The following is a 17,071-nucleotide window of genomic DNA, read 5'->3' as shown; positions in this document are numbered from 1 at the left end:
GGAGGCAGAGGTTGCAGTGAGCCGAGATCATACCAGTGCACTCCAGCCTGGGTGACAGAGTGAGACTCAAAAAAAAAAAAAAAAAAAAAAAAGAAAGAAAAGAAAGAAATGTAATAAATTTATAATAACATAAAAAATAGTAAATATTTAGGGGTATATTTAATGAAATATATGAAGAATCTATAAAATGAAAATCTCATAGCATTCCTTCAAGAAATTAAAGAGGACCAGACTAAATGGTGAGATGTACCATTTTTCTGGTTTGGAAGACTCAAGATTGTGTTATGATGTCAGTTCTACCCAAATTAGCCTATGGATTAAATGCAATTCTAATAGAAATACCTAGAAGTTATTTTTGCTGAGTAGAACTAGCTGGCCAGGTGTGGTGGCTCATGCCTGTAATCCTAACACTTTGGGAGGCCGAGGCGGGTGGATCACTTGAGGTCAAGAGTTCGAGACCAGCTTGTCCAACACAGGGAAACCCTGCCTCTACTAAAAATACAAAAAATTAGCTGGATGTGGTGGCGGGCATCTGTAATCCCTGCTACTCGGGAGGCTGAGGCAGGAGAATCCAGGAGGCAGAGGTTGCAGTGAGCAGAGATGGTGCCACTGCACTCCAGTCTGGGTGACAAGAGCGAGCGAAACTCAGTCTCAAAAAAAAAAAAAAAAAGAGAAAGAAAGAAAAGAAAGAAATTGACTAGCTGATTCAAAAATCTTATGGAAATGGAAAGGATCTGGAATACGCAAGATAGTTTTTTAAAAAGCATAAAATTAGAGTATTTACATTACCTGATGTCAAGACTTATTGTAACATTACAGTGATCATGACAACTTGGTGTTGGTGTATCAATTTAACAGAAAATAGAATCTAGATACAGATACCCCCCTATCTGTAGGTAACTGATTTTCTTAAAAGATGCCAAGGTAATTTACTGGGGGAAAGGCTAGTCTTATCAACAGATGATGGTGGAACAACGGATATCCATATGGAAAAATGAACCTTGATTCTTATACCATTGTCTTAATCTGTTTGTGTTGCTGTAAAGAAATACCCGAGGCTGGGTAATTTATAAAGAAAAGGGGTTTATTTGGCTTACAGTTCTGCAGGTTGTACAAGAAGCATGGCACTGCATCCGCTTCTCTTGAGGATCTCAGGAAGTCTCCAATCATGATGGAAGGTGAAGGGGAGCAGGCATCACATGTCAAGAGAGAAAGCAAGAAGGAAGGAAAGGAGGTGGGAAGGAGGAGTGACAGGCTCTTCTTCTTCTTTTTCTTCTTATTTTTTTTTTGAGAGGGAGTCTCACTCTGTCACCCAGGCTGGAGTGCAGTGGCATGATATCAGCTCACTGCAACCTCCACCTCTCAGGCTCAAGCCATCCTCCCACCTCAGCCTCCCTAGTAGCTGGGACCACAGATGCATGCCACCGCACCTGGCTAATTTTTTGTATTCTTGGTAGATGTGGGGTTTCTCCATGTTGCCCAGGCTGGTCTTGAATTCCTGGACTCAAGCAATCCGCCTGCCTTGGGCTCGCAAAGTGTTGGGATTACAGGTTTGAGCCACTGCACCCAGCCCAGGCTCTTCTTAACAATAAGTTGTGATGGGTGGTAATAGAGCAAGAACTCACTCCATACCAAAAGGACAGCACCAAGCTTGTTCATAAGAGATCCACCCCCATGATCCAAACAGCTCCCACTAGGCCTGCCTCCAACATTGAAGATCAAATTTCAACATGAGATTTGAAGGGGACACATATCTAAACTGTATCAACCACAGACAAAAAGTCATTCAAAAAGGATCATTGACCTAATATAATTGTTACAACTAATGACCAACAAAGATTTGCCAGGCAGAACACAAAATCCACTAATAATTTTTTTTAAAAAAAGGAAATTAGCAAATTAGGCCTTACCAAAATTAAAAATTTCAGTTTGAGACTTAAGAAAATGAATCTGGTCTAAAGAAATGATCAATAAAGAAAACAACAACAACAACAACAAAAATGGAAAGGCAAGTTACAGACAGGGAGACAAATATTCATAATATGCATATCTGACATAACAGGAATATATAAAGAACTCTTAAAACTCAGTAATGAGACAACCCAATCAGAAAAGGTCAAGAGATGTATTTGAACAGACACATCATAAAATAATAGCCAATAAGCACATGAAAAGATACTCAACATCATTTTCATTAGGAAAATGCAAATTAAAAACCATGAGATACCACTACACAGCCACTTCAATGGCTAAAATTAAAGACTAACAATACAATGCCTGTAATCCCAGCACTTTGGGAGGACGAGGTGGGTGGATCTCTTGAGGCCGGGAGTTCGAGACCAGCCCGGCCAACATGGCAAACCCTGTCTCTACTAAAAATACAAAAAATTTAGCCGGGCATGGTGGCTCACTCCTGTAATCCCAGCTACTTGGGAGGCTAAGGCATGATAATCATTTGAACCTGGAGGCAGAGGTTGCAGTGAGCAGAGATTGTGCTAATGTACTCCAGCCTGGGTGACAGAGCAAGACTCTGTCTCAAAAAAGAAAGAAGAAAAAGACTGACACTGTTAAGTGTTTGCTATGATGTGGACCAACTGGAAGTCTCATATGCTGCTGATAGAAGTATAAAATAGTACAACCACTTTGCACTGGTATTTTCTTAATAAGTTAAACATACACTTAGCCTATACAGCAATTCCATTTCTTGGTATTTATACAAAAAATGAAACGTGTCCATAAAAAATATTTACATGAATGTTAGCGTAAGCAAGCTTTATTCATATAACGTAAACTGGAAACAACTAAAAATAATCTGTCAACAATTGAATAGGTAAACAGATTGTGGAATATTTACAAAATAGACTAGTATTCAACAATAAGAAGGAAATACATGCAGTAACATAGATGTTCTATTATATGAAATTATAGGTCAGGGAAATCTTATGAATAGTAACAGGAAATGGATAATTGGTTGCCTGAGACTGGGTTTTGCAAAATATTGACTGAAAGGGGGCATGAGGGAACTTTCTGGGGTGATGAAAATGTTCTGTATTTTAATTAGGGTGGTTAAAATGGATACATTTGTCAAAACTCATTGAACTGTACATGTAAAATAGGTGCATTTACTTGTGTGTAAATTATTCCTCAAAAAGACTATTTAAGAAAGTGCAAAAATGAAAAGCCACAGTGTAGTCATACTATAAAATCGTCTGAAAAATAAGTCATCTGAACTTCTATACCAGAAAATAATCCTCATATTTGCTTCCCTTTTATTGAGTGCTAATGAAAATATATCTTGAAATGATGTGTTGTCTTAAGATATTCAGTAGAAAGATCTGTGCTGTGATTTTAGTAATAATATAAGTACTTTGGCAACAAGTTTCATATAACAAAAAACATCTTTTATGAGAAATATATTCATTTTAAGATCAGAAGCTACAGCATTGATGGCTACCTTATGGTTCTTTAATTGAATAAGTGAAACCATGTCAGATGTCCTGCTGTGTGAATTTCTCTCACATTTTAGATCCAACTTGGATCTAACTTGGATCTAAAATGTGGGGATTATTGTTTCTCCAAAAAAAAATTCCTTTTGTAAGGCCTCACCAAATGTTCAATTTATTTTTCTTTTCTTTATATTTCTATGCTAACATATCATTTTATAATGAACTTCTTTCTTGTGCCCTTTACATAATTTTATGCAACAAACCAAATGATTATATGCACTCCCAATATTTTCACCACAATTGGATGATTTTGTTTGTGCAGGGATTTTATATTAGCCCAGAATTCTCAGGCTTAAGTACTAGAGAATTTATTTGCTGTTGTTGTTGTTGTTTTTCTTTCTTTTTTTTTTTTTTTTTTTTTGAGATGGAGTTTTGCTCTTGTTGCCCAGGCTGGAGTGTAATGGTAGGACCTCAGCTCACTGCAAACTCCACCTCCCAGGTTCAAGCAGTTCTCCTGTCTCAGCCTCCTGAGTAGCTGGGATTACAGGCACCCATCACCATGCCCAGCTAATTTCTGTATTTTTAGTAGAGACAAGATTTCATCATACTGGTCAGGCTGATCTTGAACACCTGACCTCAGGTGATCCACCCACTTCGGCTCTCCGAAGTGCTGGGATTACAGGCATGAGCCACTGTGCCCAGCCAGTATGAGAGAATTTATATACATATAACTAGAATTATATATAACATGGCCTAACATGCATGAATGTGCCAGTAATTTCCCTTTTTTTCTCAGCATGTTTCCCTATTTTCATGATTCAGTTTTTGAGACATGCCTATATTCTGCTTTTTAGTGACTTAGCTAAGCCTGTCAATGATTTAAATTTCTCAGATACTGTGACAGTTTATGGGGACAGTGATATAGAATATTTATAATTGTTATTTTTCTGTGAGACCTGGGACATTCAGTTACCATTTTATATAGCTACATAGACATGGATATACAGCACCATGTTGGCATTTTAAAATAATGCTTGGTTTTCCACTTTTCTGTGAGATCTAGCCACCATATTCCTCATAAGAATTCATTTGTACTCTGACTTTTAAAATCATTACCTATTGAAATAAATAGGACGTGGTGATTTTCTGAAAACATTATTGATAGAGGAAGAGAGGTGACTCCGATTGAACTGACAGTAGAACAAATAACTCGGTCATGCTGGGTTCAGATTATTGTTGCAGAAAACACAACAATTCTTAAAGTATGTGAAGTTCAACATAAATAGAATCAGCAACCTTGAATTCTCAGCCACAGGACCCTCTCCTGCCTGCTCTCTGCCCCTCTGGTGGGGACTTACGTTCCTTCTGTAGGTTCCCAGAGGCCTTAGTGCCTCCTCTTCTACAGTTTATCCCACCAAGCAGTAATTGTCTGTTTGCCTAGTCATCTCTGAGATTTTCATTGGCAGAGAAATAGACTTCAACTGCTGTCTCCATGGTGATATGTAGTACCAAACACACAGAAGGGTGGCAGTGAGTGAATGAGCAAGTGCGATTAAGGAAGCTACTCAATATTGCCATGATCATTGTCTTTGCCTAATGTGAGTAGGGTTTATGGTTGCGGCATTTCTTATGTAAGACTTCGATTTCCAGCTGGCAAAATTGAAGAAATAATCACCAAGCTGAGAGCCATGTTCTAGATGGTTCTTCTAAACCATTGTAAATGAATTCTGAATGATAATGGCACTTTCTATTGTACTTTTTTCCTAGGCAGTTTCACTTCTATTTGGTAGTTGGAAACATAATCTTGCTGAACCTGTTTCCTTATAGCAATAGCTAGCATTTATAAAACATTTAGTATATTCCACCCTGCCCACTGTGCCAAGCCTTTATGTGGGTTATCATAGTTAACTTTCACAACAACCTGACGAAACGGGTGATATGTAGGTGCTGGGAAAATGGAAGCTTAAGGAGGTTGGGTAACTTGCCTGCGTTCACACAGATAGCAAGTAAAGAACTCAGGCTCAAAACCACTCAGGCAAGCTCTAGCATTGGGCTTTTTATCATTTTCCAGTGCTGTCCTGTTCTGTTTTTTTCAAAGCATTTAACTCCGTGTGAAACTTTTATTTATTTGTTTCTGTACTAGAATGCTTACTCCTTGATTTCAGAGACATTGCATCCCCAGGTGTAAGACAGCACCTGGCACCAAGTAGATGCTCAATCAGTATTAAATAATGATGAGGTACTGCCTTCTGGATGGAGTAAGAAATAAAGGATAAGGTTACCACATAATTTGTAAGTGCTTAACAATTGTTACATTTTATGAATATACATTTTAGGAAATGATTTGTTCAAATAGAAAACTCCCTAAACTGCTTTAAAAGGTGGCTTACAAAAAATTCTTAATATCCCTTCATGAAATATCCATCCACACATGTAGGAATTTTGACTATACACTAACACAAGTTCTACACTGAGTTTGAGGTTGATGCAGTTTCACAACCTTCTTGGGGTGCGGGGGGGGGATTATTTTATGTTGCTGATATCTAGTATGTTATCCCTTTAAGGTGCCTAAAACAAAACAAAGCAAACATCAATCTCTGCTTGATTTAGAGAGGTAGGTGCCAACCTAGTTTTGCTATGAGCAACTCCACGTTCTAAGAAGATCTTGGCTCTTTCCCAGTTCTCATTTCTCTCACTAGCCAATTATGTCTGGTAATTGCAAATGAAAGAAGAATTTAGACAAAAAGATATTATACAGAACCACAGAGAACCTGAGGCCGACAGGAGCTGCCTGGGCCATTGCATCTCTGGAAGCTGAAGCTGTTTTTGGTGAACTTTCCTATCATCCCTCCTTTTCTCCCTTTTCTATTTTTTGACTCCTCACCTTTTATCCTATTACTATCTCCTTCCTGAATATAGCCTGCTCACTTAGTAGTTAAGTGAAAAAAAAATCTAGCCTCTGCAAAAGCAGTATGTCTTTCTGCCAGTGACACAGTCCCATTGACTTCCGTTCACATCTCCCAAACCCCCATTTTGAAACATCCCATCTCCCTCTGTAACTCCGTAACTTCTGTAAGACCCACCCAGCACTACAACCTAGGTTTTGAATATTCTATGCCCTTCTGTGCCATCAATATTAACATTCTGTGTTTCTAGAACTACTTTCTTTACACAGGATTTACTAAATAATTCATTTCATTGGGAAGTTCTTAAGTATAATCTTCTTTGTTTTTCTGGAAAAGTATATCACTTAAACATTTCAAGGGCACATACTTGAAATGAATGCACAGGCTGTGACATTTTTCCCTGCCATGTCCTTTAGTTGAGCCCTGCATGTCTCCCCCTTTGGGAGTTTGGGATCTTGTTCTTTCATGTTGGAGCAGAGTTCATATCATTACTTATATATTTATTTATTTATTTACGTATTTGAAATAGTGTCTTGTTTTGTTGCCCAGGCTGCCGTGCGGTGCATGATCACAGCTGACTGCAGCGTTGACCTTCTGGGCTCAAGCTATCCTCTCGAGTGGCTGGAACCACAGGCACACACCACCACACCTGGCTAATTTTTTGTAGGGACAGGGTTTTGCTATGTTGCCCAGGCTGGTCTCAAACTCCTGGGCTCAAACAATCCACTCACCTCACCCTCACAAAGTGCTGGGATTACTGGCATGAGCCATAATATCCTTATTTCACTTAATGTAGTTCACTCTATAATTCTGTAGTTGTTTTTGAAATGTTAATTGCCATTTGTTATCTTTACATTCAGATTATATTCAATGCCCATATTGTATGAGGAGGTTTAATGAAACCGCAGCCGAGCGACATATTAATTTCTGCAAGGATCAGTCTTCTCGCCGAGTCTTTAATCCAGCTCAGACAGCAGCCAAATTGACATCCAGAGCTCAGGTAACTATCTCTCCCCAGGTGTTGGCTCTTGTGCCCTTGCATGCCGGGGGTGAGCAGGTAGAATTCCCTAGAGAACCTCAATTACCCATCCTAAGAAGTGTAAGGGTGAAGAGAACTGATCACCATTGCTCATCCCTATGGGAGCTGACTTCTTTTGAAGAATGCTTTCCAGCTAATGGCACCTTTGGGTGTTGTAGAAAAAAACATTTCTAAAGTATTTGTAGTTTCTTTGGGTGAAGACTTGAATATATAGTGTTTCTATAGTATTATGGCAAAACTCTTTATCAAACAGTAGGTATCAACCTTAACCATCCAGAAAAGAATTACGAATCTAAAGTGAAACTGCCTGAGTGAGACGGGCTGTCCCAAGGCAACTTCCCCACAGGTCATGTGTTTTGCTCTGTAGAGGAGGGGTCTTCACCTTTTATTTAAAGTCACAGAATCAGCAAGTTAAAGGGATATGTGAAAGAACGGAAGCAGCTGTTATAATTAGGTGCAAATCAGTAAAATAACAACCTGAAGTGGAAGACAGTAGATTTATAAACCACAGAACTGGAGCCAGCAAACAGCACCATACACATCAAAGGTCTCAGGTACATACCTACAATATAGCATAAAAACTATTCGTTTCATAGACATGCTTAGATGCCATGAAAAGTTGGTTTGAATACTTTAAGTGTATACAGACTGTTTATTTTTGAGACAGGGTCTCACTCTGTTGCCCAGGCTGGAGTGCAATGGTATAATCATGGCTTATCGCAGCTTTGACTTCCCAGGCGCAGGTGCTCCTCCCACTTCAGCCTCCTGAGTAGCTGAAACTACAGGTGCATGGCACCACGTCTGGCTAATTTTTTGTATTTTTAGTAGAGATGGGGTCTCACTGTGTTGCTCAGGCTGGTCTCGAACTCCTGGGCCCAAGCGATCTGCCCTCTTCGGCCTCCCAAAGTGCTAGGACTACAGCTGTGAGCCATCGTGCCTGGCCCCTGCAGCCTGTTTAGAAAGCTTCTGGTTAAATCCGGTATCTAATGGAGTGGGACCCTTTCCAACAAAAGCGGATCCCACAGACTGTGGATCATGAGCTCTATTCCCATAAGCATTAGAGAGTTATTGACTATCACACATGTACCAGAAACTGTGCTAGCTACTGGTTGATCAAGCATTTGTCATTGAAAGATGGAGGAGGACTTGGAGCTGGTACAGTTGGCATATATAGGAGAGCTATGGAAGAAGAAGTCACTGCAATTCCTGGAAGTCTTCAAAGGCAAGCAAACGTTTTGCCCTTAAATATCAAAATGGGTTCACCAGCCTAGAGTTGGGGTTGGGAAGCGCTTTATGCACAAAACATCCAGCTTGTGGCCTGAGGCACCCATCTGGGGGGCTAAAGCATACAGTACCTATGAAAGAGGTACAGGATGCCAGATGTGGTGGCTCATGCCTGTAATCCCAGCACTTTGGGAGGCTGAGGTGGGCAGATCACCTGAGGTAGGGAGTTTGAGACCAGCCTGACCAACATGGAGAAACCCCGTCTCTACTAAAAATATAAAATTAGCCGTGCGTGGTGGCACATGCCTGTAATCCCAGCTACTTGTGAGGTTGAGGCAGGAGAATCAGTTGAACCTGGGAGACGGAGGTTGTGGTGAGCCGAAATCATGCCATTACACTCCAGCCTGGGCAACAACAGTGAAACTCCGTCTCAAAAAAATAGAAAGAAAGAAAGAAAAGAAAGAAAAGAAAGAAAAGGAAGGGAGGGAGGGAGGGAGGGAGGAAGGAAGGAAGGAAGGAAGGGAGGGAAGGAAGGACAGGGACAGGCAAGATAGGCAGCCAGATCTAGAAAGGCTTTAACTCAAGTCAGTTGAGAGAGGAAGAAAAGAGGAATTGATTGAAGAGACACCCTAAAATCAAGGACAGCCAGACCTGAGGGCCTGGAAGCAGGAACTGGAAAGTCCTCAGGAAGTCAGGCAGTCCTCCTTTGTACTTTGCCATCCCGTCTCTTCCTCCTGCTATTCACTGCCTTCTGTTCTCTCTGACGATGGGGTTTCTTGGCCTTTCTGTCCAATTGGCCTCATGTGTCATCCTGCAGGCAGTGTGGGTTGGGTGAACAGTGGAAGCTGGAGTGACATGGAACTGGCTTTTAAGGAAGGTCACTTTTGCAACTACTGTTCCGCATGGATTAATGGGAGACCAAGTAGGACCCACCACAACAGGGAAAAAATGAGGGCCTAGATTAGGAAGATTAATAGGGTGTGTGGGAGGGAGAATCTAAGAAATAATTGGTGAGACTGAGAAAATGATTAGACATAGGATAAAAGAGGGGATCAGAGTTGACAATAAGGTTTTCAGCTCCAGAGCCTGGAGAGATAGGAAGACAATCTCTGTAGATAATAGAACACAGGAGGGAGGACATATTGGTGTTGAGGGGCAGTGGTTATGATAAATACAGTTTTATAGATTCAGTTTTGTTTTTTACTTTTGTTTTTGAGACAGAGTCTCACTCTGTCACCCAGGCTGGAGTGCAGTGGCGCAATCTCGGCTCACTGCAACCTCCGCCTCCCGGGTTCAAGCGATTCTCCTGCCTCAGCCTCCCAAGTAGCTGGGATTACAGTCACCCACCACCACTCCCAGCTAATTTTTGTATTTTTAGAAGAGACGGAGTTTCACCATGTTGGCCAGGCTGGTCATGAACTCCTGACCTCAAGTGATCTGCTTGCCTCAGCCTCCCAAAGTGCTGGGATGACAGGCATGAGCCACCACACCTGGCCTAGATTCAGTCTTGACATCTGAGATAGCATGGGAAGAAGTGCAATGTAGAAAAAGCCAGGATTCTACATTCAGTAGTCAGGGTTTGAATTTCTTTTTTTTTTTTTTTTCTTGAGATGGAGTCTCACTCTGTTGCCCAGGTTGGAATGCAGCAGTGCGATCTCAGCTCACTGGAAACTGCCTCCCGGGTTCAAGCAATTCTTGTGTCCCAGCCTGCCAAGTAGCGGGATTACAGGCGCCCACCACCATGCCTGGCTAATTTTTGTAATTTTAGTAGAGACGAGATTTCACCATGTTGGCCAGGCTGGTCTTGAACTCCTGACCTCAGGTGATTCGCTTGCCTTTGTCTCCCAAAGTGCTGGGATTACAGGCATGAGTCCCCGTGCCCAGCCAGGGTTTGAATTTTAATTCTATAATTTAGGTAAACTTGGCTGATTTACTTAAATTCTTTGAGATTCACTTTAATCTGTCAAATGGGGTTAATCATGTGTGCCTTGCTGAGTTGTTGGGGGACTTAAAGATAAGTGAAGGACCCAGTTCAGTGTCTTGCACATAGGGGCTCCTCCTTTCCTCTCTCTACGTTACCCCACCCTCCCCTTCTACAGTAGCCTTTTCTAGTTGATACGATTGGCACCACACCTTTGGAGGAATATGACTACTTTGGGCTTGATTACAGCCTAATTATGGAAAAGTTTCTTTGTATAAGTCTACCTATATTCTGTAAAGCAGTAAAAGGTGAGTTACATTTCTGCAAATGGTTCCTCTTACCGGTCTCCATAGTTAGTCAGCTTTAGTGGGGCCAAGGAGAGCACAGGAAAGCAGCAAACGGAAGTGTTTTTATTCCTGAAGAAGGCCAGCTGGCTGTCAGTGTAACCAGTGACTTGGCCCCATTCCTCTCCTTGTTTTCCAGAGCTGAGTGGTGATTGGGAACACAGAAGAAAAATTGCTTGCTTTGTGAATTCCTTCACTCACTGTAGAGTATATCTGAACAGCCGTATTTGTTTCCTTTGTGCCAGCTTCACCACTTTGGGGCCTTGTCTAATAGTGAGGCTTACTCAAAAATGGAACAGGAAAGGAGGGGTTGTTTCAGTTTTGAAGGGCTGTTAACAACACAGCCGAAATATGTTTCTATTTTAAACATAATCAGCTTTTAAAATGTGTCATACCCTTAACCAAAAGAGACCAATATGGGCCTCTAAAAATAACTTTATTTGTGTGAATGGGGATGAGCTGTGTGTTATAGTCTCTCAGCCATTCTTACCCAAGTGAGAATTCTCACTTGGGGTAACAGGTTATCTTTATACTGCAGTTTCCATGGAACTGGAGGTGGGATCAGTGACAAGGTGAAAGGAGCATGTGAGAAACCTTTTGGTCCTTATTTCGTTTTAATATAACTATTCTGCTGCTGCTGCTCTGCAGGGAGGGGGATGGTATAGGGATGTTGTAATTTCATGCTTAAAACATTTGTTGCCTGCCAATCTGTTTTTCTTCTCTGTTCATGTTAAAAAAAAACAAAAAAACAAAAACTGTCTTCAACTGTAGTGAAAAAAATAAAATGTTCTTTAACCTTTATTGACATTAAGTGATTTCTTATGTCTCCATACAACTAATTTTATAGGATGAATATATCACTAACAACCCCAAGGGCTTCATTATGGAAGGGAAGCTTCAAAACCCAGATATGGCTTTGAGCACCAGCTGGGAGGACAAGAACTAGGCTAACTGAAGTGCAGGGTGTGTGTCTGTCCCCTTCTCCTGGATTCAGGGAGTCCCTGCAGATGATGCCAGTCTGCTGCTGGTGAAGTGGGAACAACCGTACCTCCTATGTGGTACCTGAGGTTACAGAAGGTGTTCTCTTTGTCTCTCTTTCTTTCTCTCTCTGTAGGGTAGGGCTCAGATGGGTCCAAAAAAAGAACCAACTGTTACCAGTGCCGTGGGAGCTTTGCTGCAGAACAGGGCCCAGGTGGCCACAAGTGAAGTCCCAACCAACTCCGGTGAGTCAGAGAGTGCATTTCAGCTCTCAAATGATGGGGGTCAGAGGAGATCACTATTGGGTCTGGGATTCACCGGTAGTCTGCAAAGGCTCTAAGACATTCACACTGCTAAGACATTCACTGATATTTGGAGTAGAGGTTAAAGCTTATTTGCCAAAAGGGAGTATTTCTTAATTTATCAGGATTACACAACTTTCACAATGTACAAGTCAAATTCTATTATTGCAATGGGAGTCTAGAACCATTGTTCTCTGGTCTAGTAAAATTGAAGAGATTGAAAACAGGAGAAGACCATGTGTCTTATGTTTGTGTTGAAAATAAAGGGAAAGTTTCTTCTCTAGAAATAAATACAGATCCTCCTCAACGTATGATGGGGCTATGTCCTGATAAGCCCATTGTAAATAGAAATATGATTTTAAAAAATGCATTTAACACCCCAATTAACTCATGTAAAGTTGAAAAATCTTATGTCAAACTATCATAAGTCAAGAATTTCTGTACAGTCATCCCTCGGTATCCACAGGGAATTGGTCCCAGGGCCCTAGTGGATACCAAAACCTGAGATGTTCAAGTTTCTGATATAAAATGGTGTAGAATTTGTATATAACCTAGGCACATCCTCCTGTATACACTAAATCATCTCCAGATTACTTATAATACCTAAGGCAATATAAATACTATGTAAGTAGTTGTTATGCTATATTAAAATTGTTGTATTATTTTTTATTATTGGTACAGTTGTGTTTTATTTATTTATTTATTTATTTATTTATAAATGTTCTCCATCTGTAGTTGTTAAATCTGCAGATGTGGAACCCATGGGAACAGAGGCTGACTGTAATTTCTTCAAAGTAGCAGCAAGGCAGAACCATAGGAGCCATCCTAATGGGGATGAGGTGGTATCTCATTTTAGTTTTAATTTGCATATCTCTAATGATTTGTGAGGTTAAGCCTCTTTTCAAGTGCTTATTGATCATTTGTATATATTCGTTGAAAAAATGTCTGTTCAAGTCCTTTGCCCATTTTTGAATTGTTTTTGTTGTTTTGGTTTTTGCTAACTTAATCACCAGTGTAATTAGTTGTTTTTGTTGTTGACTTTTAGGAATTCTTTATGTATTCTGGATATTAATCCCTTATCAGCCATATGGTTTATAAATGTTCTTTTATTTCCTATTCCATGGGTTGCCTTTTTTACTCTGTTGATATTCTTGTGTATATGTGTGTGTGTTTGTTTGTTTGATTTTGAGACAGGGTCACTGTTGCCCAGGCTGGAGTACAGTGGCACAATCATAGCTCACTGCAACTTCAACCTCCCAGGCTCAAGTGACCCTCCCACCTCAGCCTCCCGAGTACCCAGGACTATAGGCATGTGCCACCATGCCCAGATAATTTTTAAATTTTTCATAGAGATAAGTTCTCACTATGTTGATATTCTCCTGATTCATAAATTTTTAAAATTTTCGTGAAGTCCAATTTGTCTATTTTTCTTTGGTTGCCTCTGGTGACCAAGAAATCCAAGAAATTGGATTAATCTTTGCCTAATCCAGGGTCAGAGAGGTTTACTCCTATGTTTTTGTCTAAGCTAAGGCTAGCTTTAGATCTTATATTTTAGGTCTTTGATCCATTGTGAGTTAATTTTTAATATTTGGTGTTAGGTAATGGTCCAGCTTCATTCTTTCGAATGTGGATGTCCAATTTCCCCATTCAACCAATGGTCTTGCACCCTTGTCAAAAATCATTTGACCATGTAAACAAGGGTTTATTTCTGGACTCTGTTCTATTTCATTGGTTTATATGTCTGTCTTTATGCCAGTATTACATTTCCTTGATTACTATAGCTTTTAGTAAGTAGTGACATAAGGAACTATGAGTCCTCCAAGATACAGCCAAGATTGCTTTGGCTATTTGGGATCCCTTGAGATTCCATGTGAATTTTAGGTTGGGCTTTTTTATTTCTGCAAGAAACATCATTGAGATTTTAACAGTGATTGCACTGAATCTGTAGATTGCTTTGTTTAGTATGGACATCTTAACAATAGTAAGTCTTCAAATCCATGAACATCTAATATATTTCTGTTTATTTATGTCCTGTTTGTTGGTGTTTTTTTTTTTTTTTTTATCATGAAAGGGTGTTGAATTTTCTCAAATGCTTTTTTATGCATCAGTTGAGTTGGTGATGTAATTTTTGTCCTTTATTCTGTAAATGTAGTGTACATTGATCAATTTTCATGTGTTGAACCATCCCTGTATCCCAGGAACAAATCTCACATGGTCATGGTGTATAATCCTTTTAACATGCTACTGAACTTGATTTGTTAGTATTTTATTGAGGATTTTTGCATTAATGTTCGTAAGGGATATAGTTTTCTTATAGTGTCTTTGAAGTCAGGGTACCCTTGGCCTTATGGAATGAATTAGGAATGTTCCTACTTCTTAATATGTTTGGGAAAAGTTTGAGAAGGTTTGGTATTAGTTCTTCTTTAAATGTTTGGTAGAATTTACCAGTGAAGCTCTCAGGTCTGGAGCATTTTAATGTCATAAGATTTTTTATTATTAATTCTATCTCCTTACTAGTTATAAGTCTTTGAAATATTCTATTTGTTCATGATTTACTGTAGGTAGGTGTTTTGTTTTTTAGGAATTGATCCATTTCATCTAGGTTATCCAATTTTTTGGTATATATTTTTTCATAATACTTTCATGAAATCCTTTTTTATTTCTATAGCATTGGTAGTTATATCTCCACTTTCATTTCCGATTTTAGTAATTTGTGTGTTTTCTCTTTTTAAATTTTAACTTTTTTTTTTTTTTTTTGAGAGAGAGAGCCTCACTTTGTTGCCAAGGCTGAATTGCAGTGGTGAAATCTTAGCTTACTGCAACCTCCATCTCCTGGGTTCAGGCGATTCTCCTGTCTCAGCTTCTCCAGTAGCTGGGACCACAGACACACACCACCACACCTGGCTAATTTTTGTATTTTTAATAGAGACAGAGTTTTGCCGTGTTAGCTAGGCTGGTCTTGAAATTCTGGCCTCAAGTGATCTGCCTGTCTTGGCCTTGCAAAGTGCTGGGATTACAGGCATTAGCCACTGTGCCTGGCCCCTCTCTTTTTTTTTTAATTAGTCTATCAAGCTAATGGTTTTCTTTTTAAGTTCAGGGGTACATGTGCAGGATGTGCAGGTTTATTACATAGGTAAACATGGGCTATGGTGATTTGCTGCACAGATCATCCCGTCACCTAGGTATTAAGCCGAGCATCCATGAGCTATTCTTCTTCATGCTCTCCCTCCTTCCCCCATTCTCCAACAGGCCTCAGTGTGTGTTGTTCCCCAGCGTGTGTCCATGTTTTCTCATTATCCAGCTCCCACTTATAAGTGAGAACATGTGGGATTTGGTTTTCTGTTCCTGCATTAATTTGTGGAAGATAATGGCCTCCAGCTCCATTCATGTCCCAGCAAAGGACACCATCTCATTCCTTTTTATGGCTGCATAGTATTCCATGGTGCATATGTACCACATTTTCTTTATCCAGTCTACCATTGATAGACATTTAGGTTGATTCCATGTCTTTGCTATTGTGAATAGTGCTACAATGAAAATACATGTGCATGTATCTTTATAATAGAATGATTTATATTCCTTTGGGTATATATTCAGTAATGGGATTGCTGGGTCAAATGGTATTTCTGCCTCTAGATCTTTGAGGAATCACCACACTGTCTTCCACAATGGTTAAACTAATTTACAGTTCCACCAACAGTGTAAAACTGTTCCTTTTTCTCCACAACCTTGCCAGCATCTGTTATTTTTTAACTTTTTAATAATAGCTATTCTGATTGGTGTAAGATGGTATCTCATTGTGGTTTTGATTTACATTTCTCTTATGTTCAGTGAAGTTGAGCTTTTTTCATATGTTTGTTGGCTGCATGTATGTCTTCTTTTGAGAAGTGCCTGTTTATGTCCTTGGCCTACATTTTAATGAAGTTGTTTTTATCTTTTAAATTTGTGTAAGTTCCTTGTAGATGCTACATATTAGATCTTTGTCAGATGGATAGATTGCAAACATTTTCTCCCATTCTGTAAATTGTTCACTCTGATGATAGTTTCTTTCACAGTGCAGAAGCTCTTTAGTTTAACTAGACCCCATTTGTCAATTTTTGCATTTGTCGCAATTGCTTTTCGTGTCTTCATCATGAAATCTTTGCCCATGCCTATGTTCTGAATGGTATTGCCTAGATTTTCTTCTATGGTTTTTATAGTTTTGGGGCTTTACATTTAAGTCCTTATTACATCTTGAGTTGATTTTTACAGATGGTGTAGGGAAGGGGTCTAGTTTAAATTTGCTGCATATGGCTGGCCTGTTATAGCAGCACCATTTATTAAATAAATAATTCTTTCCCCATTGCTTGTTTTTGTCAGGTTTTTTGAAGATCAGATGGTTTTAGGTGTACAAACTTGTTTCTGGCTTCTCTATTCTGTTCCATTGGTCTCTGAGTCTTTTTGTACTTGTGTAATACTGTTTTGGTTACTGTAGTCTTATAGTGTAGTTTGAAGTTGGGTAGCGTGATGGCTCCAGTTTTGTTCCTTTTGCTTAGGATTGTCTTGACTATCTGGGCTCTGTTTTGATTTCATATAAATTTTAAAATAGTTTTTTTCTAATTCTGTGAAGAATGTCAGTGGTAGTTTAATGGAAATTGCATTGCATCTATAAATTGCTTTAGGCAGTATGTCAATTTTCATGATATTGATTCTTCCTATTCATGAGCATGGTATATTTTTCCATTTGTTTGTGTCATCTCTGATTTCTTTGAGCAGTAGTTTATAGTTCTCTTTGAAGAGATTCTTCACTTCCCTTTTTAGCTGTATTCCTGGGCATTTTATTCTTTCTGTGCCAATTGTGAATGGAGGTTCACTCATGATTTGGCTCTCAGCTTGCCTATTGTTTGTATATGGGAATGCTAGCAATTTTTG

At 39.5% G+C, this 17,071-nt stretch overlaps 1 protein-coding gene across 1 annotated transcript in view; it reads left to right on the top strand.

The window, feature by feature from the left end:
• LOC105551762 (protein LTV1 homolog) overlaps window positions 1-17,071 on the top strand; it is an 89,606-nt gene that overhangs the window by 46,480 nt on the left and 26,055 nt on the right. The window contains exons 5-6 of the mRNA XM_011997159.1: window positions 7,213-7,352; window positions 11,995-12,103. Of these exons, the coding sequence (XP_011852549.1) occupies window positions 7,213-7,352; window positions 11,995-12,103 (249 nt within the window). The remainder of the gene's footprint in view (window positions 1-7,212; window positions 7,353-11,994; window positions 12,104-17,071) is intronic.

The sequence above is a fragment of the Mandrillus leucophaeus genome, unplaced genomic scaffold (assembly GCF_000951045.1).
Source record: "Mandrillus leucophaeus isolate KB7577 unplaced genomic scaffold, Mleu.le_1.0 Scaffold531, whole genome shotgun sequence".
Lineage (NCBI taxonomy): Eukaryota > Metazoa > Chordata > Mammalia > Primates > Cercopithecidae > Mandrillus > Mandrillus leucophaeus.
This window is presented reverse-complemented; position numbering and strand designations above follow the sequence as displayed.